General features: G+C 41.8%; 2 protein-coding genes across 5 annotated transcripts in view; both read left to right on the top strand.

Moving 5' to 3' along the window:
• Positions 1–27,390, top strand: part of LOC306707724 (uncharacterized protein) — a 30,438-nt gene extending 3,048 nt beyond the window's left edge. The window contains exons 2-11 of one of the 4 annotated variants that reach the window (XM_079175302.1): positions 2,816–2,904; positions 6,886–6,982; positions 7,740–7,783; positions 7,968–8,292; positions 10,671–10,779; positions 12,650–12,755; positions 13,414–13,540; positions 19,664–19,697; positions 21,505–21,675; positions 27,220–27,390. In XM_079175302.1, coding sequence (XP_079031428.1) covers positions 2,895–2,904; positions 6,886–6,982; positions 7,740–7,783; positions 7,968–8,292; positions 10,671–10,779; positions 12,650–12,755; positions 13,414–13,540; positions 19,664–19,697; positions 21,505–21,675; positions 27,220–27,345 — 1,149 coding nt within the window. In that variant the 5' untranslated portion in view covers positions 2,816–2,894 and the 3' untranslated portion in view covers positions 27,346–27,390. The other 3 variants (XM_079175303.1, XM_079175305.1, XM_079175304.1) reach the window with 3 other exon arrangements.
• Positions 27,391–27,696: 306 nt separating this feature from the next.
• Positions 27,697–27,895, top strand: part of baz1a (bromodomain adjacent to zinc finger domain, 1A) — a gene marked incomplete at its 5' end in the record, with an annotated part of 19,141 nt that continues 18,942 nt past the window's right edge. Inside the window, one exon of the mRNA XM_079174638.1 lies at positions 27,697–27,710. Within this exon, the coding sequence (XP_079030764.1) occupies positions 27,697–27,710 (14 nt within the window). The remainder of the gene's footprint in view (positions 27,711–27,895) is intronic.

The raw sequence follows: 27,895 nt of genomic DNA, 5'->3' as shown, positions 1-27,895 counted from the left end.
CTAACTACTGAACAAGATAAAAGAGTTAAATATATCTTTGATGTTACATCTAACAACTGAACAAGATAAAAGAGTTAAATATATCTTTGATGTTACATCTAACAACTGAACAAGATAAAAGAGTTAAATATATCTTTGATGTTACATCTAACAACTGAACAAGATAAAAGAGTTAAATATATCTTTGATGTTACATCTCTAACTACTGAACAAGATAAAAGAGTTAAATATATCTTTGATGTTACATCTAACTACTGAACAAGATAAAAGAGTTAAATATATCTTTGATGTTACATCTAACTACTGAACAAGATAAAAGAGTTAAATATATCTTTGATGTTACATCTAACAACTGAACAAGATAAAAGAGTTAAATATATCTTTGATGTTACATCTAACTACTGAACAAGATAAAAGAGTTAAATATATCTTTGATGTTACATCTCACTACTGAACAAGATAAAAGAGTTAAATATATCTTTAATGTTACATCTCTAACTACTGAACAAGATAAAAGAGTTAAATATATCTTTGATGTTACATCTAACTACTGAACAAGATAAAAGAGTTAAATATATCTTTGATGTTACATCTAACAACTGAACAAGATAAAAGAGTTAAATATATCTTTGATGTTACATCTCTAACTACTGAACAAGATAAAAGAGTTAAATATATCTTTGATGTTACATCTAACTACTGAACAAGATAAAAGAGTTAAATATATCTTTGATGTTACATCTAACTACTGAACAAGATAAAAGAGTTAAATATATCTTTGATGTTACATCTAACAACTGAACAAGATAAAAGAGTTAAATATATCTTTGATGTTACATCTCTAACTACTGAACAAGATAAAAGAGTTAAATATATCTTTGATGTTACATCTAACTACTGAACAAGATAAAAGAGTTAAATATATATTTAATGTTACATCTCTAACTACTGAACAAGATAAAAGAGTTAAATATATATTTAATGTTACATCTCTAACTACTGAACAAGATAAAAGAGTTAAATATATCTTTGATGTTACATCTCTAACTACTGAACAAGATAAAAGAGTTAAATATATCTTTGATGTTACATCTCACTACTGAACAAGATAAAAGAGTTAAATATTTATTTAATGTTACATCTCTAACTACTGAACAAGATAAAAGAGTTAAATATATATTTAATGTTACATCTCACTACTGAACAAGATAAAAGAGTTAAATATATCTTTAATGTTACATCTCTAACTACTGAACAAGATAAAAGAGTTAAATATATCTTTGATGTTACATCTCTAACTACTGAACAAGATAAAAGAGTTAAATATATATTTAATGTTACATCTCTAACTACTGAACAAGATAAAAGAGTTAAATATATATTTAATGTTACATCTCTAACTACTGAACAAGATAAAAGAGTTAAATATATCTTTGATGTTACATCTCTAACTACTGAACAAGATAAAAGAGTTAAATATATCTTTGATGTTACATCTCACTACTGAACAAGATAAAAGAGTTAAATATTTATTTAATGTTACATCTCTAACTACTGAACAAGATAAAAGAGTTAAATATATATTTAATGTTACATCTCACTACTGAACAAGATAAAAGAGTTAAATATATCTTTAATGTTACATCTCTAACTACTGAACAAGATAAAAGAGTTAAATATATCTTTGATGTTACATCTCACTACTGAACAAGATAAAAGAGTTAAATATATCTTTGATGTTACATCTCTAACTACTGAACACGTTGAAAGAGTTAAATATATCTTTGATGTTACATCTCTAACTACTGAACAAGTTGAAAGAGTTAAATATATCTTTGATGTTACATCTCTAACTACTGAACAAGTTGAAAGAGTTAAATATATCTTTGATGTTACATCTGTACAGAACACTAACTAACTGAACATCGAGAGGACAGAGGAATGCTGGGTAACATGTCGCAGTGTGGTACAGATTAAAGTGTCAATAAGCTGCAGGTACAATGTGTTCCCTTGAGTTCAGCTTTGTTTAACTGATTCTACTAAACTCTATTGTGTGTGTGTGTGTGTGTGTGTGTGTGTGTGTGTGTGTGTGTGTGTGTGTGTGTGTGTGTGTGTGTGTGTGTGTGTGTGTGTGTGTGTGTGTGTGTGTGTGTGTGTGTGCGTGCGTGCGTGTGTGCGTGTGCATAAGCAAAAGTGTGGAAGTGTTAGTGTAGAGGTTGTTCTCATGTCAGCCAGATTATTATACAGTAGCTCTACTTAAAAAGGCCCTAAATGACTCAGTATGTGTGTGTGTGTGTGTGTGTGCGCGCTCACGTATCTTTGTGAGGACTTAGTTGAATTATAGACCTTGAGAGGACGGACACTTTTGAAGCGAGGGGACTTGGTTTAAATCTGGGGACATTTTGGAAAGTAAGGACACGTTGGAAGACATATATATATATATATATATATATATATATATATATATATATATATATATATATATATATATATATATATATATATATATATATATATATATATATATATATATATATATATATATATATATATTGGGAAGTAAGGGACAATTTGGAAAGCAACTCACCTTTTGGAAAATTTGATTTGATTTGGAAAGAAATACATTTTTGAGGGTGAGGACAACAATGGGGACATTGGTTGAAAGTGGGGCCCGCAATCCCACACGACGTCATCGTGTACCCACAGTCCCGTGTGACCTCTGTACACTTCAGTAGAATTTACACACCACTGATGTTGATCACTCCTTATGGTGAATCCCTGTGTTTCTGGTGTTAAGGTGTGTTTTTATTTCCAGAGAAACCAGTTTGGGGAGTCCAGAGGAGACCAGTCTAACATGGACGCCAAGCAAGGAGCTCAGGGACTCTCTGGTGGACATGTACAGAGGTAAAATACTACTGCTACTACACATGTACACAGGTAAAATACTACTGCTACTACACATGTACACAGGTAAAATACTGCTACTACACATGTACACAGGTAAAATACTACTGCTACTACACATGTACACAGGTAAAATACTGCTACTACACATGTACACAGGTAAAATACTGCTACTACACATGTACACAGATATTATTACTACTGCTGCAAAATCAGCCAGCTGGTGTAATGAGTCAGACTGTCCACCAGGAGGAGCTGTGGTCCTGTGGTCACAGACAGAGAGGGGTCACAGGTCACATAACTGTGTGTCCGTCCGTCCGATCCGGATCAAACAGACCAAATGAAACCACAGTACTCAGTTTATTCAGAACCAAACTCAGATTATTCATTTATTTATTTCTTCTTCTGTGGTGCCAAATACTCTCTGATTATCAAGTTAGAGATCAAATAGGAAATTTAACTGCAAATAAATAAATAACGTGTTTTTAGAATGCCACCTACAGACAGGAAGTACAAGACTACCAAAATAAGACAAAACCATTCTCCTTCAAACCCGTGAAATAAACTTTATTGATAGAGTCACAGATCAATGAGCAGCTGCTACACACACACATTCCTACACAGAGACATGAATAGCAGCTACTTCAGTCTGATCAAACAAACCAGTCTGCAGCCCACCCTCATCCAACAATACTGTGTGTGTGTGTGTGTGGACCACCCACTCTGCAGATTAAACACAGTTCACACGACCGTCTCCTCCCTCTCTCCACTCATTCACTCTCAGCCTTTGTCATCTTCTTCTGTCATTATATTAATCTACTGACTGTGTGTGTGTGTGTGTGGTCGGTTCTGTTCCTGTGGAGTCTGATAAATAAGATAAGGATAATATAAAAGTTAAAAGTGGGTGAACATCACAGGAGGAGGTGACATCATCACCAGGATGTTGTAACCATGGTGACGTGACAGGACATTATGGTCTGTAACAGACGTGGACATTCAGCAGAACAAAGAACAGAGGAGGACAACAGTGTCCACAGGGAGGCGCTGGAGAGACAGGAGCTGATCTCAGAGCAGTGTGTTCATGAGACACTGAGGTAAACGAGTAGTCTCTCTCTTTATACATCTATAGACGTATAGATCTATACATCTATAGATCTATAAATCTATAGACGTATAGATCTATACATCTATAGACGTATAGATCTATACATCTATAGATATATACATCTATAGACGTATAGATCTATACATCTATAGATCTATACATCTATAGACGTATAGATCTATACATCTATACATCTATAGACGTATAGATCTATACATCTATAGATGTATAGCTCTATAGATGTATAGATCTACAGATGTATAGATCTATACATCTATACATCTATAGACGTATAGATCTATAGATCTATAAATCTATAGACGTATAGAGCTATACATCTATAGATATATTATATATCTATACATCTATACATCTGTAGATCTATTATACATCTATAGATCTATAGATGTATATATCTATAGATGTATAGATCTATAGATATATTATATATCTATAGATCTATACATCTGTAGATCTATACATCTATAGATATATTATATATCTATACATCTATAGATCTATAGCTGTATACATCTATAGATCTATTATACATCTATAGATCTATAGATGTATACAGCTATAGATCTATAGATGTATTATAGATATATAGATGACTTAAATATGAAAATATTTCTGATCATCTAATTGATGAATGTAGTAATAGTTTCAGCTCCAACAGAAACAAACAGTGGATGAAAGGTTGTAAATCAGTACTTACTGTATGTATAATGTGTGTGTGTGTGAGTGTGTGTGTGTGAGAGTGAGCGCCTCCCCCGGCTTAATGTCCGTATCTAAATTCATGATGGCGGCGTGGACTCGGCGTGGACTCGGCGGCGTGGATCACAGGCGGATTGAGGCGGATTTGAGCTGAAGCCTCTTTAATCATCGTAACACCGTCATTAATATTCATGCAGTCAGCTGGAACACCGACTCTCTCTGCACAAAACTTTCTGCACAAAATGTATTAAATACAGCTTAAAAAATTAATGGACTTTAGTTCATATTACATGAAGAAGAAAGGGGGAGACAGCCCCCCCCCCCTCCTCTGATTGGCCTTTGGAGTTTCCCTTTTTTCTGCAGATTTTTCCATCTTTGACGAGACTTCAAAGCGAGCGCGAGGCATGAATGGTCATTTAGAAGGATTTAACACATTATCACTTCTGTAATTGTACATGAATAATAAGAAGCTCAATTAGCTCTGAGTCCACAAGGGGGGGGGCAGAGGACGGCAGGGAATGAGAAAAGTTTCAAAGTGACAACGCTCAATTACTCTATGACTGGAATTCAGCAGAACCAGGTCCAGGTCTAGGACCAGGACCAGGACCAGGACCAGGACAAGGACCAGTCTCAAGCAGCCAAACTGTTTAAACTATGCGTTCGCTCGCTTCTACGCAGAATCAGATTCATCAGTTTCTTACACACACGTGATCACATGTCAGAGGTCTGAACAACGGACCCCATCAGAACCAGGACTTCATAGCCTGACGTGGCGTTTGTAAGCAGTCTGGAACCAGTCTAGAACCAGTCTGGCTCTCCCCAGTGATGCAGATGGACGTGTTCAGGAGAAATGCTGTATTTTAATCAGACCAGCTTGGTTTCTATTGTCTGGTCTGTATTTCCTGTCGACTCGTTCAGTTTATATCAGGATGGAGCTGGAATTTAGTTTGAAGGAGCTGTTGGACTTCTTGTTGGACTTCTTGTTGGACTTCTTGTTGGACTTCTTGTTGGACTTCTTGTTGGACTTCTTGTTGGACTTCTTGTTGGACTTCCTGTCCGACTTCCTGTTGGGCTTCTTCTTGGACTTCTTGTTGGACTTCCTGTTGGACTTCTTGTTGAACTTCCTGTTTGACTTCTTGTTGGACTTCCTGTTGGACTTCTTGTTGGACTTCCTGTTGGACTTCTTGTTGGACTTCTTGTTGGACTTCCTGTTGGACTTCCTGTTGGACTTCTTGTTGAACTTCCTGTTGGACTTCTTGTTGGACTTCTTGTTGGACTTCTTGTTGGACTTCCTGTTGGACTTCTTGTTGGACTTCTTGTTGGACTTCCTGTTGGACTTCTTGTTGGACTTCTTGTTGGACTTCTTGTTGGACTTCCTGTTGGACTTCTTGTTGGACTTCTTGTTGGACTTCCTGTTGGACTTCTTGTTGGACTTCTTGTTGGACTTCCTGTTGGACTTCTTGTTGGACTTCTTGTTGGACTTCCTGTTGGACTTCTTGTTGGACTTCCTGTTGGGCTTCTTCTTGGACTTCTTGTTGGACTTCCTGTTGGACTTCTTGTTGGACTTCCTGTCGGACTTCCTGTTGGGCTTCTTCTTGGACTTCCTCTTCCTGTCTGGTTTGTAAGGTAGTCCAGGCTCTTCATCTGGACGTGTCGATGAGTTCGAGTGTAGCTTTGTTATTTCTTTTCGTCTTCAAGCTTTGGACTTTCACAAGACTTTTGGTTCTGGTGTCGTAGAGTTGGGAGATGAATCCTTTTGACAGACTGGAGGTCTTGGACCGCGTCAGGGACCACTACGGTTCACAGAGTGGTGCCAGTGCAGAAGGATGTCACACACACACACCGATTGAAGTATCTAAATTATTTCTGTGTTTATTGTTTACTTTTGATTTAACAAGCGTTTAACATTTCTGCCTCCTTTAATTACACCTGAGGAGCTCCGCTCTTAATGAGAGCCGTTAGACGGCCTTAACGAGCCTTAACGAGCCGTAACGAGGCCTTAACGAGATGTTAGAGGTGTGTTTGCTCTGCTGATGAGCTGCAAGTATTTAGAAAGCTCGACATGACGACAGGATTACTGCTCGCTAATGATTGGTTAATAATGAATGAAGAGACAGACAGGTGGTCTATGTAAACAGAGTCTGTTTTTATTTTTTCAGATAATCCAAGAGTAAACCAGGAGCTGCGACAGCGTCTGCCCTCACCTGCAACACAAGAACTCAGCAACTCAGCCCAGCAACTCAGCAACCCTGACAGGTAGAACATTTCTAAAAGTTGAAAGTGCTCGTTATGAAAGCTGCAGCTTGAAAGACAAACCAAGTGTTTTATTGACCGACCGCACGAGGCCGCGTCACTAGTCAGCATGCCGGAGTCTCGTTCGTTATCGGAATGAACCAGACAAATCGCTCCACCGACTAAGAACGGCCATGAACCACCACCCACAGAGTCCAGAGAGCATCAACCTGTTAGTCCTCTCCGTGTCCGGGCCGGTGAGGTTCCCCCGGCCGTCCCTCTTAATCACGGCCCCAGTTCAGTGAAAAACCCACACAATAGACCCGGAGTCCTGTTCCATTATTCAGCTGCAGTATTCAGGCGACCGAGCTTTGAACACTTAAAACATCTCCGCCACTTCTTGAGCGGCGTAATAATCGCGCGACACAACGAATCGATAATGAAGTTCGTTGCCAACTCTTTTAATACTCGAATTTTATCGATTCGTCGTTGCAGCCCTATTATGAACATTCATCTGACTTTGAACTAGTTCCAGCATATCTCAGTGACCTTTCACCCCCCAATGACCTCTAGTACTCTGATGTCATCTGATCGGCTGCTGAGTTGTTCGATGCGTTGAGGGAGGGTTGGCACCTGGGGGATCTCTCTGTTCTTAGAGTTTGAACAGCAGTTCAACATGTACAGTTTTTCCTGATGGTGGCGCTAGAATACAATCATAGTCATTAGAATCTATTTATCCTCTGGAGAGTTCATCACATAAAGAAATATTTCTGACTTACAGATCTGGGACCAACCTGAGCCTGGACCAGACTGAATGGCCTCAGGGTAATCCATTCATTCATTCATCCATTCATTCATCCATCTGTCCATATGAATATCCACTCAGTCAAGCTCTCACTCACCATTCATCCATTCATTCATCCACTCACTCACTCACCCATATAGCCATCTCTTTACTGTGTCCCACTGTCTTACTGACTGGTACCTGTCTGTCTTTCTCTGTGTTCAGACCCTAACCAACTCCCAGAACCTCCGGCCTCCTGCTCCCCCTCCCCTCTGTCCCACAGGAGGTCTGTCTCTCCTGTCTCACCCCTCTTCCACAGGAGGTCTGTCTCTCCTGTCTCACCCCTCTTCCACAGGAGGTCTGTCTCTCCTGTTTCTCCTTTGTCCTCCAGACCTCCAGGAGGTAAAAGGCAGATGGAGCTAGACCTTTCCCCCAGCCGGGGCCCTTCTCCTCGGGCAGAGAGCTGTGGAGACGGCCCTGATGGAGGAGGAGCTTCCAGAGGTCCTGGTAGTCCCGCCCTCAGAAGACACCTGTTCAGCACTGATGACAGGTGAGATCCAGAGTTCCACTAAACCCCAAATTAGATTTGGGGTTTAGTGGTTTTAGGTTATGGGTTAGTGGTCTGGTCTTGAACTTGGTCTTCACTCGGTCTTGGTTTAGGTGCTCTTGGTGTAGGTGGTCTTGGTGTAGGTGGTCTTGGTGTAGGTGGTCTTGGTGTAGTTGGTCTTGGTGTAGTTGGTCTTGGTGTAGTTGGTCTTGGTGTAGTTTGTCTTGGTGTTGGTGGTCTTGGTGTTGGTGGTCTTGGTGTAGGTGGTCTTGGTGTAGTTGGTCTTGGTGTAGTTGGTCTTGGTGTAGTTTGTCTTGCTGTTGGTGGTCTTGGTTTAGGTGGTCTTGGTGTAGGTGGTCTTGGTGTAGTTGGTCTTGGTGTAGGTGGTCTTGGTGTAGGTGGTCTTGGTGTAGGTGGTCTTGGTGTAGTTTGTCTTGGTGTTGGTGGTCTTGGTGTAGTTGGTCTTGGTGTAGGTGGTCTTGGTGTAGTTGGTCTTGGTGTAGTTGGTCTTGGTGTAGTTGGTCCTGGTGTAGTTGGTCTTGGTGTAGGTGGTCTTGGTGTAGGTGGTCTTGGTGTAGTTGGTCTTGGTGTAGGTGGTCTTGGTGTAGTTGGTCTTGGTGTAGTTTGTCTTGGTGTTGGTGGTCTTGGTGTTGGTGGTCTTGGTGTAGGTGGTCTTGGTGTAGTTGGTCTTGGTGTAGTTTGTCTTGGTGTTGGTGGTCTTGGTGTAGGTGGTCTTGGTGTAGTTGGTCTTGGTGTAGGTGGTCTTGGTGTAGTTTGTCTTGGTGTTGGTGGTCTTGGTGTAGGTGGTCTTGGTGTAGTTGGTCTTGGTGTAGGTGGTCTTGGTTTAGGTGGTCTTGGCTAACGTCGCTTCACTTCATGATTACAAAATGACGGCAAACACATAAACACTTGTTATTGTAGTGAAACATGTTTATTGTGTATTTTTGTTTCCTTTGTTGTTCTTTATTAAACGTGTTCCCTGAGCAGAGACTGACAGGGACACTCAGGTTGAGTTAAAACATTTCAAACAATAAAACATGAACACATTAATATTACAATCAGAAGTGTAACGTCTCGTATTGATGCTGATCAGCTCCGAGTCTCTGATACTCAACGAGATTAATTAATGATGAAATGTTTATTAAGAAGTTTATTGCTTTTCATTACTTTCCGTAATTCGGGTGTTTTTCTTTTGTCTCATTTTGATGCTTTTCAGATGAATTGTGTGAAGCCGTTTGAAATGTGACCTATTAGATTTAGATTCTATTTTATTAGTTGGAGTCAGAACGAGGCAGACAGAAATAGAACGATAGTAGAGTTGATTAGAAGCAGCTGATATTATAAAAGACAGAGTGTCTTATTTACTCGCTTTATTACGCCGTCTGACCTTTAAGGTGAGATGAGAGGCAGCAGCTGCTTATTAAAGCGACGCCCTCGTCTCTCTGATAATGTGAGGTTAAAACACCTGACCGCGCTACACACAGGTGACTCTCTAATGAAACACACGGCGAGGTGATGTCACCGGGGTCCCGACCAATCACAGCCTCGCTGACCAGCAGCTGACCCGCTGCAGATAGATATTCCCATCATGTGTGTGTGTGTGGACTCTGGGCTTTATTTAGTGTAGAAAGAAGTACGAGTATCAGTGTTTCACACTCACAGATACTCAGAGGAGTCCTGTAACCTCACGTAGAGGCTCCGGAGGTTTGAGTCCCACTCAGGGTTATTACATCACAATCATTTGTTAAAAGTGTTGATGTCTTCATGCATGTTTGTAATCTGTGAAATGCCGTTACCAAAACTGAACACCTGCCAACTAATAATGTGGGCGGAGCTTATTTCATCTTTGAACTTGATAACTCAAATGTTCCCATATTTATATTTTAGTCGGGTACACGAAGCCTCACATGCACACTCACACGCACGCTCACGTACACTCACATGCACAAACATGCGCGCTCATATGCAGTCACATGCACTCACATGTACTATAATGCACGCTCATATGCATGCTCACATGCACTCACATGCACACTCACATGCACTATTATGCACGCTAACATGCGCTCACATGCACTCACATGTACTAACACTCACACACACTATTGTGCACGCTCACATGCACTAACATGCACACTCACATGCACTTACATACGTTCACGTGCACTATCATGCATTAACATGTACACACATGCACGCTCACATGCACCAGATCCAAGAGAAGCTGGTAGAAACAGAGACGACATTCTCTGCTCAGGTTTCTTAATAATAATTATGAGATATTAATGTTCTGAATATAGCAGCTGAGTATGAGATAATGGCTCAGTATGTACTTAATGTACTAATTACTTCATGTACTCTGTTACTGTTGTCTCCTCCAGCTCTCATCGGGATGTCATGTTTGGACCAATCACAGCGACTTTTGATCGAGACAAAAACGCCTCGTTTTTACTGAAAGAGATCGACAATCTGAGAGAGATCAACCAAAAGGTACATGTACACACTTATTTATATGTATATATATATATACACTTCTATATGTATCAATATACAGATACACACTTATATATGTATATATACACTTGTATAAACTTAGAACAAAAAGTAAGGAAATTAGTGTTTGGTAGATTATTTCTCTGTTGTAACAATGCTTCTTGTCAATAAATCTCATACCGTTGGAAAGCCTGTTTCGTTCCCTTTGAAACGGGGCCATATTTGTAAGGAACATGCATTTGTGGGATGAGCAGCAGGGTTAGGGTTAGTATGTGGGTTGTGCCCATGAAAAATGTGCCAAATCTTCTCTGCCAATGCCAAACAGCTTATTCTGCTGTTGCTATTGACTCTTGTTGTGAGCTTCTGGTACCCCAGGCTAACCAGCCAAACCGAGATAGCAGAAAGCACGCCAACAACACACAGATTCCAGAGATATCTTCAAAACCACAAACCGCTTTACAGATAATAATCATAACCGCTCCTCACCTTTGAGCTGATATTGATGAAGACAAAGCATATTTTTCTGGTTCTGGAGCTAGAACATGTCTTCTATGTATATCCTGTGTCTCATTGAACTGTGTCCGAGAAAGCAGGCTTTTTTTCTAAAGTAGGGGGGCAAGGGGGGTACGATTTGAGTTTTGGCGTATCAGTTTTTACGCATCACGAGAGACGGCGCGGTATTGATTCTCACTGGCTAACAATTCTGTCAATCAATATCACGTCATCCCAGCTCAATTCTAGAGGCTCTGACGCGTCGAAGGAGGGTTCATTGACTGAAATCGACCAATGATAGGCTGAGATATGCCTCCGTAGACACAGAGCAACTGGAATTCAGACGAGAAAATCCCATGGATGAGAGACAGAAACAGGCTCAGAGAGGATTCAGGCTCTCAAAATGATGCCAAACTGCTTGGATAGATTGAATGCTATTAGTGATAGAACAAGTGAAATATATAGTTATATAGTATATAAAATTACATTGAACAGCTGGTTCAAAATTTGGCTGACCTCGCCTGACCTCTCTGTACTAAAACCTCTCTAACTTTGTTCTGCTTCACTTTATCAAAGTCAAAATTTGCAGAGAGACTGTTCACATGTTGTGCTATGATTTGGGAGAGTTTTTAGACTTTCAGCTGCATCATTCCAAAGAAATAATAACAATAAAAGTGCTTTTCTTTTCAGGCGAACCTGAAATTTTTCAATTTGAGTTGTGTGCCATCTTCATTTAGTCTTAACCAGTAATATATACACTGATATTTACACATCTGAACAAATCTCACAAGTGGTACCATTATTATAACATCAACATTATTAAAATAGACCTTGTAGTTACAGAAATACAGTCTTTTTAGTATGGGTATGCAATTTTTGAGCAGAGGCCTAAAAGTAGGGCTAGAGCTCAACTTGTTTTTATGAAGATGGATTTTAGTTTGGTTTAATATGTGATAGGAACTATTGTTACATCCAATGTTGCTCTGGGGACATATTTAGCCGGGGCCAGTGTTGCCAAATTGGCGACTTTCTCGCTAAATCTGGTGACTTTCCAAACCCTCATGGTGACTTTTTCTGGTGTTGTTGGAGACTTTTCTGGTGTTTTGACTCTGACGTTAAAGCTCGTACGTTCTGCAGTTACTGTCGTGAACGAGCAGCGGGAGCTGCCGTGAGCCGCCCCAAAGCTCTCACAGCAGCCTCGCGCTGCATTCCCAGCTGCAGTCAGAGCAGAGAGGAGACGCAGTCTCTGCGTATTCATATATCTGCACTCTGCAGTTAGTGTAACTGATTTATATATACATATATATATATGTATATATATATATATGTATTTACACACTGGTATTGCGAGCTACTAATACCAGACTTTTTTCAGCTGCAGGAGGAGCTGGTCCAGAAGGAGAAGGAGCTGCAAAGAAGGGAGGTGGAGGAGGAGCTGAGAGAGGAGCAGAGGGAGGCTCTAGGCTGGGAGAGACCTGCAGGTGAGGAGGAGTAGGAGGAAGAGGAGGAGGAGGAGAAGGAGGAGAAAAGAAAGAGGGAGAGGAGGAGGTGTATGTTGCAGTTTACTCTCCTCTTAATCAGATCTAATCCAACCTCGACTTCTTAAATATTTGAATATTTTTCATGCACACTGTTTAATACCAACACACACACACACACACACACACACGCTGTAATTAAACAGTAACGAGGTGACAGTTAACGAGGCAGTTGTTGGTTTAACAGAACAGTGTGTGTGTGTTTAACCAACGATGTAATATTGATTTAACAGAGCTGACTGAGTGTGTGTGTGTGTGTGTGTGTCACTTTAATCCAGCAGGATTATCACAGAAACAGGAAGTCTCCATCTACCAACAGCAGCAATATATAAATATCAAGTATTTAAATAATATATAATAACATTTATTAAACATGTTTAAGTTATTGATCAGAATCAGAACCGTTTATTGCCAAGGAAGCTTGCACCTACAAGGAATGTGTGAACACTAAACTATCACATATCAAATAAAGTAACAGACAACAGGACTGTTAAATCAACTTTATTCATCTCAGGGAAATTGAATAGAACAAACAACATCAAAGCGTACATATATATCTTAAATGATGTCTCCTCGTCTCCTCGTCTCCTCGTCTCCTCAGCCGTGTTGGAGGAGGTGTTAGCTGCTCAGAAGGACAGAGATCAGGCTCTGATGTCACGCCTCCTGCTGGCCAATGAGGAGAGAGACGAGGCTCTTCTTCGTGCACGTCAAGTGCTGCAGGCCGCTGAGTATGTAGACACACCAACACACGCACATCTTCCTCCCCCTCCTCCTCCTCCCCCTCCTCCTCCTCCTCCTCCTCCTCCTCCTCCTCCTCCTCCTCCTCCTCCTCCTTCTCCTCTTCCTCCTCCTCCTCCTCCTCTTCCTCCCCCTCCTCCTCCTCCTCCTCCTCCCCCTCCTCCCCCTCCCCCTCCTCCTCCTCCTCCTCTTCATTGTTCACCTCCTCAGTCTCGTTAAGAGCTGTGAAACAAGCTCTCATCCTCCAAATAGAGCAGAAAATCTAATTACCTCCCCCCCAGGATGAGAGGGTAATTGATATTGGAGGCCACAGTCGTCTTTATGAGGGACGGAATATGGAGGAGCATGTTCCATCTGTCAGGAGTGTGTGTGTCTGTGTGTGTGTGTTTTTCTAATAGAAAGAGGCGTCCTGTTTTACCTCTGTAAATGTGTGTGTTTGTGTGTTTCGGGCTGAAGTGTGTGTATGAATAATGTGAAGCTGGTTCACTGTGTGTGTGTTTTTTCTCTCTTTTGGACATTTTATTCATCATTTGCATTGATCAACCAGAGACATCTGAGAATTTCATCAATTAATCTGCTTATTAATTTGTCAAGCGATTCATTATTTCTTCCTGAAAACTGAGATACATGAGATACAGAGATCCAGTCCTAACTATAAACCTGAGTCAGTCCTAACTATAAACCTGAACCAGCCCTAACTATAAACCTGATCCAGTCCTAACTATAAACCTGAGTCAGTCCTAACTATAAACCTGAACCAGTCCTAACTATAAACCTGAGTCAGTCCTAACTATAAACCTGAACCAGTCCTAACTATAAACCTGATCCAGCCCTAACTATAAACCTGATCCAGTCCTAACTATAAACCTGAACCAGCCCTAACTATAAACCTGATCCAGCCCTAACTATAAACCTGATCCAGTCCTAACTATAAACCTGAACCAGCCCTAACTATAAACCTGATCCAGTCCTAACTATAAACCTGAACCAGTCCTAACTATAAACCTGAGCCAGCCCTAACTATAAACCTGATCCAGTCCTAACTATAAACCTGAACCAGCCCTAACTATAAACCTGATCCAGTCCTAACTATAAACCTGAACCAGCCCTAACTATAAACCTGAACCAGCCCTAACTATAAACCTGATCCAGTCCTAACTATAAACCTGATCCAGTCCTAACTATAAACCTGAACCAGCCCTAACTATAAACCTGATCCAGTCCTAACTATAAACCTGAACCAGCCCTAACTATAAACCTGATCCAGTCCTAACTATAAACCTGAACCAGCCCTAACTATAAACCTGATCCAGTCCTAACTATAAACCTGAACCAGCCCTAACTATAAACCTGATCCAGTCCTAACTATAAACCTGAGTCAGTCCTAACTATAAACCTGATCCAGTCCTAACTATAAACCTGAACCAGCCCTAACTATAAACCTGAGTCAGTCCTAACTATAAACCTGATCCAGTCCTAACTATAAACCTGAGTCAGTCCTAACTATAAACCTGAGCCAGCCCTAACTATAAACCTGATCCAGTCCTAACTATAAACCTGAGCCAGCCCTAACTATAAACCTGAGTCAGTCCTAACTATAAACCTGATCCAGTCCTAACTATAAACCTGAGTCAGTCCTAACTATAAACCTGAGCCAGCCCTAACTATAAACCTGATCCAGCCCTAACTATAAACCTGATCCAGTCCTAACTATAAACCTGAGCCAGCCCTAACTATAAACCTGAGCCAGCCCTAACTATAAACCTGAACCAGCCCTAACTATAAACCTGATCCAGTCCTAACTATAAACCTGAGCCAGCCCTAACTATAAACCTGAACCAGCCCTAACTATAAACCTGATCCAGTCCTAACTATAAACCTGAGTCAGTCCTAACTATAAACCTGAGTCAGTCCTAACTATAAACCTGAGCCAGCCCTAACTATAAACCTGAACCAGCCCTAACTATAAACCTGATCCAGTCCTAACTATAAACCTGAGTCAGTCCTAACTATAAACCTGAGTCAGCCCTAACTATAAACCTGAGCCAGTCCTAACTATAAACCTGAGCCAGTCCTAACTATAAACCTGATCCAGTCCTAACTATAAACCTGAGCCAGCCAGCCCTAACTATAAACCTGAGTCAGCCCTAACTATAAACCTGAGCCAGTCCTAACTATAAACCTGAGCCAGTCCTAACTATAAACCTGAGCCAGCCCTAACTATAAACCTGAACCAGCCCTAACTATAAACCTGATCCAGTCCTAACTATAAACCTGAGTCAGTCCTAACTATAAACCTGAGTCAGTCCTAACTATAAACCTGAGCCAGCCCTAACTATAAACCTGAACCAGCCCTAACTATAAACCTGATCCAGTCCTAACTATAAACCTGAGTCAGTCCTAACTATAAACCTGAGTCAGCCCTAACTATAAACCTGAGCCAGTCCTAACTATAAACCTGAGCCAGTCCTAACTATAAACCTGATCCAGTCCTAACTATAAACCTGATCCAGTCCTAACTATAAACCTGAGCCAGCCCTAACTATAAACCTGAGCCAGTCCTAACTATAAACCTGATCCAGCCCTAACTATAAACCTGAGTCAGTCCTAACTATAAACCTGAGCCAGCCCTAACTATAAACCTGATCCAGTCCTAACTATAAACCTGATCCAGTCCTAACTATAAACCTGAGCCAGCCCTAACTATAAACCTGAGTCAGTCCTAACTATAAACCTGAGTCAGTCCTAACTATAAACCTGAACCAGCTCTAATTCTAAGCGTTGTCAAAACAAAGTCTTAAGCCTAATCTTAAATGTAGTGAGTGTGGTTTGTTTACCCATAAACATAAAAGTTGTTTACCATAAAGACATACGTTTGTTTACCCTAAACACAAAGTGTGAACCACTTCTTCTTGGATGCTGCTGGTGTTTCTGTGATCGTGTGTGTGTGTGTGTGTGTGTGTGTGTGTGTGTGTGTGTGTGTGTGTGTGTGTGTGTGTGTGTGTGTGTGTGTGTGTGTGTGTGTGTGTGTGTGTGTGTGTGTGTGTGTGTGTGTGTGTGGGCGTGTTAATGAGGCCCGATCTGGGCTGGGCTGGATGGCCGTAAGCTCGGTGTTAGAGGAGCTTTATTGGAGGCGGCCGGTCTTTCATTACCTGCTGTTCCCTGCAGAGCGGAGCCGCCTCGGCCACCTTATTACAGTTTATTACAGAAAAACAGCGGCGGGCTAAATGAAAAGAGCTTCCCGAGAGGAGCAGCAGAAGATCAGCTGGTTAGCAGCTCCTCGTCCTCCATCATGGTCGTCTGGGTTAAAATCACAGTTTCAGCCGGACTTCAGGGAGATAAACTTGAAATTACTGACCGGAGCTCCGCAGCTGCAGCCGCGGAGCTCCGGTCATCTAACAGGCTGCTGCTCCAGGTTTAATATGGTCAGAGGGTGAGACTACAGGAGGGTGAGACTACAGGAGGGTGAGACTACAGGAGGGTGAGACTACAGGAGGGTGAGACTACAGGAGGGTGAGACTAGGAGGGTGAGACTACAGGAGGGTGAGACTAGGAGGGTAAGACTACAGGAGGGTGAGACTGCAGGAGGGTGAGACTAGGAGGGTGAGACTACAGGAGGGTGAGACTAGGAGGGTGAGACTGCAAGAGGGTGAGACTACAGGAGGGTGAGACTACAGGAGGGTGAGACTAGGAGGGTGAGACTACAGGAGGGTGAGACTAGGAGGGTGAGACTAGGAGGGTGAGACTGCAAGAGGGTGAGACTACAGGAGGGTGAGACTACAGGAGGGTGAGACTAGGAGGGTGAGACTAGGAGGGTGAGACTACAGGAGGGTGAGACTAGGAGGGTGAGACTACAAGAGGGTGAGACTAGGAGGGTGAGACTAGGAGGGTGAGACTGCAAGAGGGTGAGACTACAGGAGGGTGAGACTACAGGAGGGTGAGACTAGGAGGGTGAGACTAGGAGGGTGAGACTAGGAGGGTGAGACTACAGGAGGGTGAGACTACAGGAGGGTGAGACTACAGGAGGGTGAGACTACAGGAGGGTGAGACTAGGAGGGTGAGACTACAGGAGGGTGAGACTAGGAGGGTAAGACTACAGGAGGGTGAGACTGCAGGAGGGTGAGACTAGGAGGGTGAGACTACAGGAGGGTGAGACTAGGAGGGTGAGACTGCAAGAGGGTGAGACTACAGGAGGGTGAGACTACAGGAGGGTGAGACTAGGAGGGTGAGACTACAGGAGGGTGAGACTAGGAGGGTGAGACTAGGAGGGTGAGACTGCAAGAGGGTGAGACTACAGGAGGGTGAGACTACAGGAGGGTGAGACTAGGAGGGTGAGACTAGGAGGGTGAGACTACAGGAGGGTGAGACTAGGAGGATGAGACTACAGGAGGGTGAGACTAGGAGGGTGAGACTAGGAGGGTGAGACTGCAAGAGGGTGAGACTACAGGAGGGTGAGACTACAGGAGGGTGAGACTAGGAGGGTGAGACTAGGAGGGTGAGACTACAGGAGGGTGAGACTGCAGGAGGGTGAGACTACAGGAGGGTGAGACTAGGAGGGTGAGACTGCAAGAGGGTGAGACTACAGGAGGGTGAGACTAGGAGGGTGAGACTAGGAGGGTGAGACTACAGGAGGGTGAGACTACAGGAGGGTGAGACTAGGAGGTTGAGACTACAGGAGGGTGAGACTACAGGAGGGTGAGACTAGGAGGGTGAGACTAGGAGGGTGAGACTAGGAGGGTGAGACTACAGGAGGGTGAGACTAGGAGGGTGAGACTAGGAGGGTGAGACTGCAAGAGGGTGAGACTACAGGAGGGTGAGACTACAGGAGGGTGAGACTAGGAGGGTGAGACTAGGAGGGTGAGACTACAGGAGGGTGAGACTAGGAGGGTGAGACTACAGGAGGGTGAGACTAGGAGGGTGAGACTAGGAGGGTGAGACTGCAAGAGGGTGAGACTACAGGAGGGTGAGACTACAGGAGGGTGAGACTAGGAGGGTGAGACTAGGAGGGTGAGACTAGGAGGGTGAGACTACAGGAGGGTGAGACTACAGGAGGGTGAGACTACAGGAGGGTGAGACTAGGAGGGTGAGACTACAGGAGGGTGAGACTAGGAGGGTAAGACTACAGGAGGGTGAGACTGCAGGAGGGTGAGACTAGGAGGGTGAGACTACAGGAGGGTGAGACTAGGAGGGTGAGACTGCAAGAGGGTGAGACTACAGGAGGGTGAGACTACAGGAGGGTGAGACTAGGAGGGTGAGACTACAGGAGGGTGAGACTAGGAGGGTGAGACTAGGAGGGTGAGACTGCAAGAGGGTGAGACTACAGGAGGGTGAGACTACAGGAGGGTGAGACTAGGAGGGTGAGACTAGGAGGGTGAGACTACAGGAGGGTGAGACTAGGAGGGTGAGACTACAGGAGGGTGAGACTAGGAGGGTGAGACTGCAAGAGGGTGAGACTACAGGAGGGTGAGACTACAGGAGGGTGAGACTAGGAGGGTGAGACTAGGAGGGTGAGACTACAGGAGGGTGAGACTGCAGGAGGGTGAGACTACAGGAGGGTGAGACTAGGAGGGTGAGACTGCAAGAGGGTGAGACTACAGGAGGGTGAGACTAGGAGGGTGAGACTAGGAGGGTGAGACTACAGGAGGGTGAGACTAGGAGGGTGAGACTACAGGAGGTTGAGACTACAGGAGGGTGAGACTACAGGAGGGTGAGACTAGGAGGGTGAGACTACAGGAGGGTGAGACTACAGGAGGGTGAGACTAGGAGGGTGAGACTACAGGAGGTTGAGACTACAGGAGGGTGAGACTACAGGAGGGTGAGACTAGGAGGGTGAGACTACAGGAGGGTGAGACTACAGGAGGGTGAGACTACAGGAGGGTGAGACTAGGAGGGTGAGACTAGGAGGGTGAGACTAGGAGGGTGAGACTACAGGAGGGTGAGACTACAGGAGCCATAACAATGAACACAGCTTGTGTTTTTCAAAGTTTTCAAAGAGTAAACAAGTGTTTGTTTTCAGTTGTTGTTGACATCTGCTTGTCTTCATGCTGTTTATTGATGGTTTCCTCATCAATTATATTTCTAGATATTTATCATTTATATGTTTTGTCTCTCAGGCTGGAGGAGGTTCCTCTGGAGGATCCTGACCTGGTATAAAAACATTGTTTCTATTCATTAACATATATGATATATATTCATTAACATATATGATATATATTTATTAACATATATGATATATATTTATTAACATATATGATATATATTCATTAACATATATGATATATATTTATTAACATATATGACATATATTTATTAACATATATGATATATATTTATTAACATATATGATATATATTTATTAACATATATGACATATATTTATTAACATATATTATATATATTTATTAACATATATGATATATATTTATTAACATATATGATATATATTTATTAACATATATGATATATATTTATTAACATATATGATATATATTTATTAACATATATGATATATATTCATTAACATATATGATATATATTTATTAACATATATGATATATATTTATTAACATATATGATATATATTCATTAACATATATGATATATATTTATTAACATATATGACATATATTTATTAACATATATGATATATATTTATTAACATATATGATATATATTTATTAACATATATGACATATATTTATTAACATATATGACATATATGTATTAACATATATGATATATATGTATATCCTGAAGTATTTGGACTGTGACTCTTTACAGACTCCAGTGGATTTAAACTAATCAGTCAACATGTGGTTGAAGACTTTCAGCTTTAATTCAATGGATAAAACAAAAATATCACAATAAGCCATTTCTACAGTCATCACATGTTCAGAGGCTCAAAGGTAATTGGACAAACTAACATAATTGTGAATAGAATCATTATTTTGAATCCTTTGCAGTCAATGACTGAAGTCTGGCTCCAGAGAGAGTGAAGAGCTGCTCGTGGGTGGAGCTCAGGTGACTGACTTGGCCTTTGAAGAACGTTGCTCTGCATAAGAAGCTCTGTGTTGTGTTCACAGCATGTTGTAGGTCGTCCTCCATCTACACTGTGAGGCTGAATCTGAGCAGATAGTTTAAACACCTCAGAACTCATCTGCTGCTTCTATCAGCTGTGACGTCACCAATGAACACAGTGACCCAGGTCCAGACATGTGCATCCACAGCACCGCCTCCACCATGAGACAGGTGATGTGGTCTGTTTCAGGTCGTGAGCCGTTCCTTTCCTTCTCCACACTTTCCTCCTCCATCATTCTGGGACAAGTTCATCTTGGTTTCATCCAAAGAATCTTGTTCCCACACTGGTCGGTCTTCTTCAGATGTCTTCTGTTGAAGTCTAGTTCCTTCCTGTTCTTCAGGGTCACCAGAGGTTGCACCTTGTTGTGAACTGTCTTTAGAGTCATGGAGGCGTCTCTTGATGGTAGACTTTAACACACTGAAGGGTTTCTCTTCACCCAGAAGTCCTCCGTGGTCTTCTGGGCCTTCTGGTGTTGGTGAGCTCGTCAATGAAGTCCTTCTTTTTAAGAATGTACCAAACTGTTTAACTGGTCAATCCTAGTGTGTGTGCTGTCGGCCTAATGTTCTCCTTCACAGCCACACCTTCATGGTTTCATGCTGAGCTCCATCAGCTACCAGCTGCTAACATGTTGAATGCTACTGTCGGCATCATTTCTCATGAAATAGTGACAGAACATCTGGCCATGAAACCGTTTGTCACAACTGTCCAGTTACCTTTGAGCCTCTGAACATGTGGTGACTGTAGAAATGTCTTGTTGTGATATTTATGTTTTCTCCGTTGAATGAAAGCTGAACGTCTTCACTTCAGCCACTGACGGTTTAAACCAGTCTGTACTCAGCCCCGTGTTGATCTGATGGGTCTGTGTTCTTGGATCAGGACCTGGATAGGCTCCTCCGGTCTGTCTGTGACTCTGAGTCCGTCCATGAAGTCCAGCGGTTCGGTTCTGTTCTGGTTCAACATCTACTGTTGGCAAGGCAACGGAGAAATGACATCACCGCTGAGGAGATGAAGGCTGTGATGGAGGAGAGAGACAGGTCTGTGGTCAAGGTGAGTCTGTCTGTCTGTCTGCGTACCCGTCTGTCTGCGTACCGTCTGTCTGCGTACCCGTCTGTCTGCGTACCCGTCTGTCTGCGTACCGTCTGTCTGCGTACCCGTCTGTCTGCGTACCCGTCTGTCTGCGTACTGTCTGTCTGCGTACCCGTCTGTCTGCGTACCCGTCTGTCTGCGTACCGTCTGTCTGCGTACCCGTCTGTCTGCGTACCCGTCTATCTGCGTACCCGTCTGTCTGCGTACCCATCTGTCTGCGTACCGTCTGTCTGCGTACCCGTCTGTCTGCGTACCGTCTGTCTGCGTACCCGTCTGTGGGTCACAGAGGTCCAAACTTCAAATATTTGTTGTTTCAATTTGAACATGAATATTTTGAACATATCAGCACGAGGGAACAAACTGCTCTTAACTCTTTATTAGCTTAGCTTCCTCATGCTACACATTGCTGCCACGGTACAGACTACAGGTTCATGCTTCCCCTACATTCCCCTGGGTCCTAAGTCCCTCCATGTACAGCTTCTTATCACCTCTATGCACCAACGTACATTTATAACAAACACCACACATGTTACACTAATCAGCGTAGCATAGTGTCTGACCAACATACCAACAAATAAATGATTCATTGAAATGATTGTTTAGAGTTTTAGTTTGTAATATGTATAATAATCATATCATTTAGTTATCATTACTGAGAATGTAACAAACATTAAAACATGACGTAGATCGGTTTCAGGTTTAAGGTGTAGATTTAGGGCCGAGCACCGACAGCGTCGGGCCGCGAGGTCCTGATGAACTGTAGGAATTATTATTATTATTATTATTATTATTATTCTCTCCAATGAATCACAGTTTTGGGGCTTCATCACATCCCATAACTCACAACGTCTGCACATCAGGACCGCTGAAGAATGTGATGTTTTATGGGTGATAGATCAGTAGATTAATGGATTAGTAGATTAATTGAATAATCATTTTTGATAATAGATGAAACTTGTCTTTGTTGTATTTTAAAGTGAATATTGTAGTGTATTTGTATATATAGTGTAATATATATCTTAACTGTTAGTTGAGGCGTGTTGAGGTTTGATCAGTGAATATTGATCCATAATCAATAAGTGGAGATGAGCTTCAGAGGAGGAAGATGAAAGTTTGAAGGAATAAGATCCTCGTCTGCTCCTCTGATTATTATCTGAGTTCACTTCAGACTTTATTACACAAACCTGCAGAGTCCAGGATTCATTACCCACAATGCATCAGGATTCATATGCCGCTCTCTGTGGGAGGATGAGGGGGGGGGGGGGGGGGGGGGGGGAGAAGTGAGACTGATGGAAGGATGACAGACAGGGGGGGGGGGGGGGGGGGGACACAACAATCTGCAAAAGAAGCGTTTTTGAGTTATCAGCAAATATGAATAACTATGAATAAATATGAATAACTATGAATAACTAAATGAGAACATTAACCAATAATCAATAACCAGTGTTCACTCACAATGTCAACAGTCTGTTCTATCACATTCAGAGTGAAGGTTTGATATCAGCTGTTATCACCATGAACACGTCAACACATCAACACATCAACATGTAAAACAGGAAGTCCCGCCTCTGCATCCCGGCCTCGTCCAATGAGAGCAGCGCAGAGCTCTCTCACCCAAACTCCCTCAGAGCCTCACATGAGGTGACATCACCAGACCTCTGAGGACAGGTCTCTGCTGTCACCACGGCGACCGCTGAAGTGTTGATGAAGTACTTGTACAGATGAAGTGGTACTTTAAGTGTTATAGAAGTACTTGTACAGATGAAGTGGTACTTTAAGTGTTATAGAAGTACTTGTACAGATGAAGTGGTACTTTAAGTGTTGATGAAGTACTTGTACAGATGAAGTGGTACTTTAAGTGTTGATGAAGTACTTGTATAGATGAAGTGGTACTTTAAGTGTTGATGAAGTACTTGTATAGATGAAGTGGTACTTTAAGTGTTGATGAAGTACTTGTACAGATGAAGTGGTACTTTAAGTGTTGATGAAGTACTTGTATAGATGAAGTGGTACTTTAAGTGTTGATGAAGTACTTGTATAGATGAAGTGGTACTTTAAGTGTTGATGAAGTACTTGTACAGATGAAGTGGTACTTTAAGTGTTGATGAAGTACTTGTACAGATGAAGTGGTACTTTAAGTGTTGGTGAAGTACTTGTATAGATGAAGTGGTACTTTAAGTGTTGATGAAGTACTTGTATAGATGAAGTGGTACTTTAAGTGTTGATGAAGTACTTGTACAGATGAAGTGGTACTTTAAGTGTTGATGAAGTACTTGTATAGATGAAGTGGTACTTTAAGTGTTATAGAAGTACTTGTACAGATGAAGTGGTACTTTAAGTGTTGATGAAGTACTTGTATAGATGAAGTGGTACTTTAAGTGTTATAGAAGTACTTGTATAGATGAAGTGGTACTTTAAGTGTTATAGAAGTACTTGTATAGATGAAGTGGTACTTTAAGTGTTATAGAAGTACTTGTATAGATGAAGTGGTACTTTAAGTGTTATAGAAGTACTTGTATAGATGAAGTGGTACTTTAAGTGTTGATGAAGTACTTGTATAGATGAAGTGGTACTTTAAGTGTTGATGAAGTACTTGTATAGATGAAGTGGTACTTTAAGTGTTGGTGAAGTACTTGTATAGATGAAGTGGTACTTTAAGTGTTGATGAAGTACTTGTATAGATGAAGTGGTACTTTAAGTGTTGATGAAGTACTTGTACAGATGAAGTGGTACTTTAAGTGTTGATGAAGTACTTGTACAGATGAAGTGGTACTTTAAGTGTTGATGAAGTACTTGTATAGATGAAGTGGTACTTTAAGTGTTGATGAAGTACTTGTACAGATGAAGTGGTACTTTAAGTGTTGATGAAGTACTTGTATAGATGAAGTGGTACTTTAAGTGTTATAGAAGTACTTGTACAGATGAAGTGGTACTTTAAGTGTTGGTGAAGTACTTGTATAGATGAAGTGGTACTTTAAGTGTTGATGAAGTACTTGTATAGATGAAGTGGTACTTTAAGTGTTGATGAAGTACTTGTACAGATGAAGTGGTACTTTAAGTGTTGATGAAGTACTTGTACAGATGAAGTGGTACTTTAAGTGTTGATGAAGTACTTGTATAGATGAAGTGGTACTTTAAGTGTTGATGAAGTACTTGTATAGATGAAGTGGTACTTTAAGTGTTGATGAAGTACTTGTACAGATGAAGTGGTACTTTAAGTGTTGATGAAGTACTTGTATAGATGAAGTGGTACTTTAAGTGTTGATGAAGTACTTGTACAGATGAAGTGGTACTTTAAGTGTTGATGAAGTACTTGTATAGATGAAGTGGTACTTTAAGTGTTGATGAAGTACTTGTATAGATGAAGTGGTACTTTAAGTGTTGATGAAGTACTTGTACAGATGAAGTGGTACTTTAAGTGTTGGTGAAGTACTTGTATAGATGAAGTGGTACTTTAAGTGTTGATGAAGTACTTGTATAGATGAAGTGGTACTTTAAGTGTTGATGAAGTACTTGTACAGATGAAGTGGTACTTTAAGTGTTGATGAAGTATTTGTATAGATGAAGTGGTACTTTAAGTGTTGATGAAGTACTTGTATAGATGAAGTGGTACTTTAAGTGTTGATGAAGTATTTGTATAGATGAAGTGGTACTTTAAGTGTTGATGAAGTACTTGTATAGATGAAGTGGTACTTTGGTACTTTAAGTGTTGATGAAGTACTTGTATAGATGAAGTGGTACTTTAAGTGTTGATGAAGTACTTGTATAGATGAAGTGGTACTTTAAGTGTTGATGAAGTACTTGTATAGATGAAGTGGTACTTTAAGTGTTGATGAAGTACTTGTATAGATGAAGTGGTACTTTAAGTGTTCCCGTCTTTGCCTCTCTTGGCTCCGCCTCCTCACACCTGAACACCCTCCATCTTGACCTCGCCGTTGCCACGGTGACACACGCCTGCCTCCATTAACCCCACAAAACTCTGTTCAGTATCAGCGAGTCCACCGACGCTAACCCTCCAATATCGCGCTCCGCCATCTTTTAACCCCCCCCCCCCACGGTAACACCTTAATCCCCCCTCACTCCGCCGCCGAAATATGTTTCAAATGCCGCCGTAATCCTCGAAGGAGGAGAAGAAGAGAACACTCCACGCTGGAGGATTCCTCTCCTCCCCCCGCCGCTCAGCGATCCCTCGTTCCCTCTCCTCATCTCCTCATCTCTCAGGGATTATCTCACCCCCGCAACCGGGACTTCTGGGAAATATTAGAAAAGTGGGGGAGGTATCTCTCTCCCTCCCTCTCTCTCCCTCCCTCCCTCTCTCTCTCTCCCTCCCTCCCTCTCTCTCCCTCCCTCCCTCTCTCTCTCTCTCTCCCCTCCCTCTCTCTCTCTCCCTCCCTCTCTCTCCCTCCCTCCCTCTCTCTCCCTCCCTCCCTCTGTCTCATATCAGGCTGCAGCTGTTCTTTATTGAGTTGATATCAAGTCATTACAGGTTATTAAAGCTCACCTGGAGGAGCCGGACAGGAAGGTTGTGGGTTTGATTCCCACAGGCGGCTCTTGAAGGACGTCAACAGCTGGAGGCAGATTACAGAGTGAAGTCTGTGGATCCTCCAGCTGATTGGTTTCATCTTCATGTTTATGTTCATGGACTTCATGAAGCAGTGAAACAGACAGAGAGGAATACAGCGATGAGTGGACAGCTTCACATTATGTGATGTTACTAGAGTTCATATTTATATTCATGTTACAGTGAGTCTGAGAACATTAAAGAGAGATATATGTTGATATATGTGTTGATGATAATACTTTAGTATTACTACACTGTGCTCATATTGATGAAGATTCACGTGAAAACTGTTACTTCACAATAATTTTTTTAATATAATAATAATATATATAATATATAAAGTTCTTCAGAGCTTCACGTGTTAAAGCTGCATTCTCTCTAGTGTCCACCAGGGGGCGACTCCTCTGGTTGTATAGAAGTCTATGAGAAAATGACTCTACTTCTCTCTTGATTTATTACCTCAGTAAACATTGTAAACATGAGTTTATGGTCTCAATCTCTAGTTTCAAGTCTTCTTCAATACAGCATGATGTTCATTTAGTAAATGATGGTCCATTTAGAGTCACACAGACCATAAAGCAGGGGATGCTTTAGGGGCGGGGCTACACGGTGATTGACAGGTCTCTGTTGGCTGTTTTTGTTTTAAAGCTAAAACCTTTCACAGTGTTTTTTCACTTCATCAAAGTTAATTATAACATTATGGTCTGTAGCGTCTGCTCGTTAACCCTCTCCTGACCAACATCCCAGAATTCCCTTCATCACAGCAGCTTTTCTTTAACACAATGTTCCGTATGTATTTGTTGTCGTTTAGCCTTTCAGGCAGCAGCGTGAATCTTTTATTTGGTTCATTTATTTAGGGTGATGACATCATAACAGCTTTACGTTGTGATGCTTCAGGCCCTGATTCAGTGTGATGTCATCAATAATCAGCTGTTTCTCTGCAGAGTAAACGTTTGGAACAGGACGTGGTCCAGGAGAGAGAGCGGTGTGCAAAAGAGGTAACACACTCTCACACACACACACACACACACTCTCACACACACACACACACACTCTCTGTTGAATGGTGATGATGGGATGTCTACTCCGTCGTCATGACAACCTGCCCTGGAGACGCTGCAGCTTGTTTGCCAACAACTTGTTATTCAAACAGTGTGTGTGTGTGTGTGTGTGTGTGTGTGTGTGTGTGTGTGTGTGTGTGTGTGTGTGTGTGTGTGTGTGTGTGTGGTCACCACCTCAGAGGACCTTGTTTTCAGGTTCAGGCTCTCCTTCATTGTTGTAGTCCAGTACAACACCACCTTTAACTGAGTCAGTGTGATGTAGTTCATCTAGTTACATTAAAATATACATATTATATTCAACAATAACCAGTTCATCATAAATCAATTCATTGATGAATTCATTAATCACATGTGTTATTGATGTCACCATTGACGTAGACTGGATCTCAGATCCTCCGCTTCTCCTCCTTCCTCCGGTTCTTCTGCTGAAATATATTACATTTTGTTATTAATGTAGCACACTTTCTTTTTTTCCTGTGTGAAGTCTGTTAATTAGGCTGGAGGGCTCCGGGGGGATTAGAGCCTGGAGAGGTTTTTAATTTCCAACAGAAACACCAGG

This window comes from Pholis gunnellus, assembly GCF_910591455.1.
Source record: "Pholis gunnellus genome assembly, chromosome: 15".
In the NCBI taxonomy this organism is placed as follows: Eukaryota; Metazoa; Chordata; class Actinopteri; order Perciformes; family Pholidae; genus Pholis; species Pholis gunnellus.
This window is presented reverse-complemented; position numbering and strand designations above follow the sequence as displayed.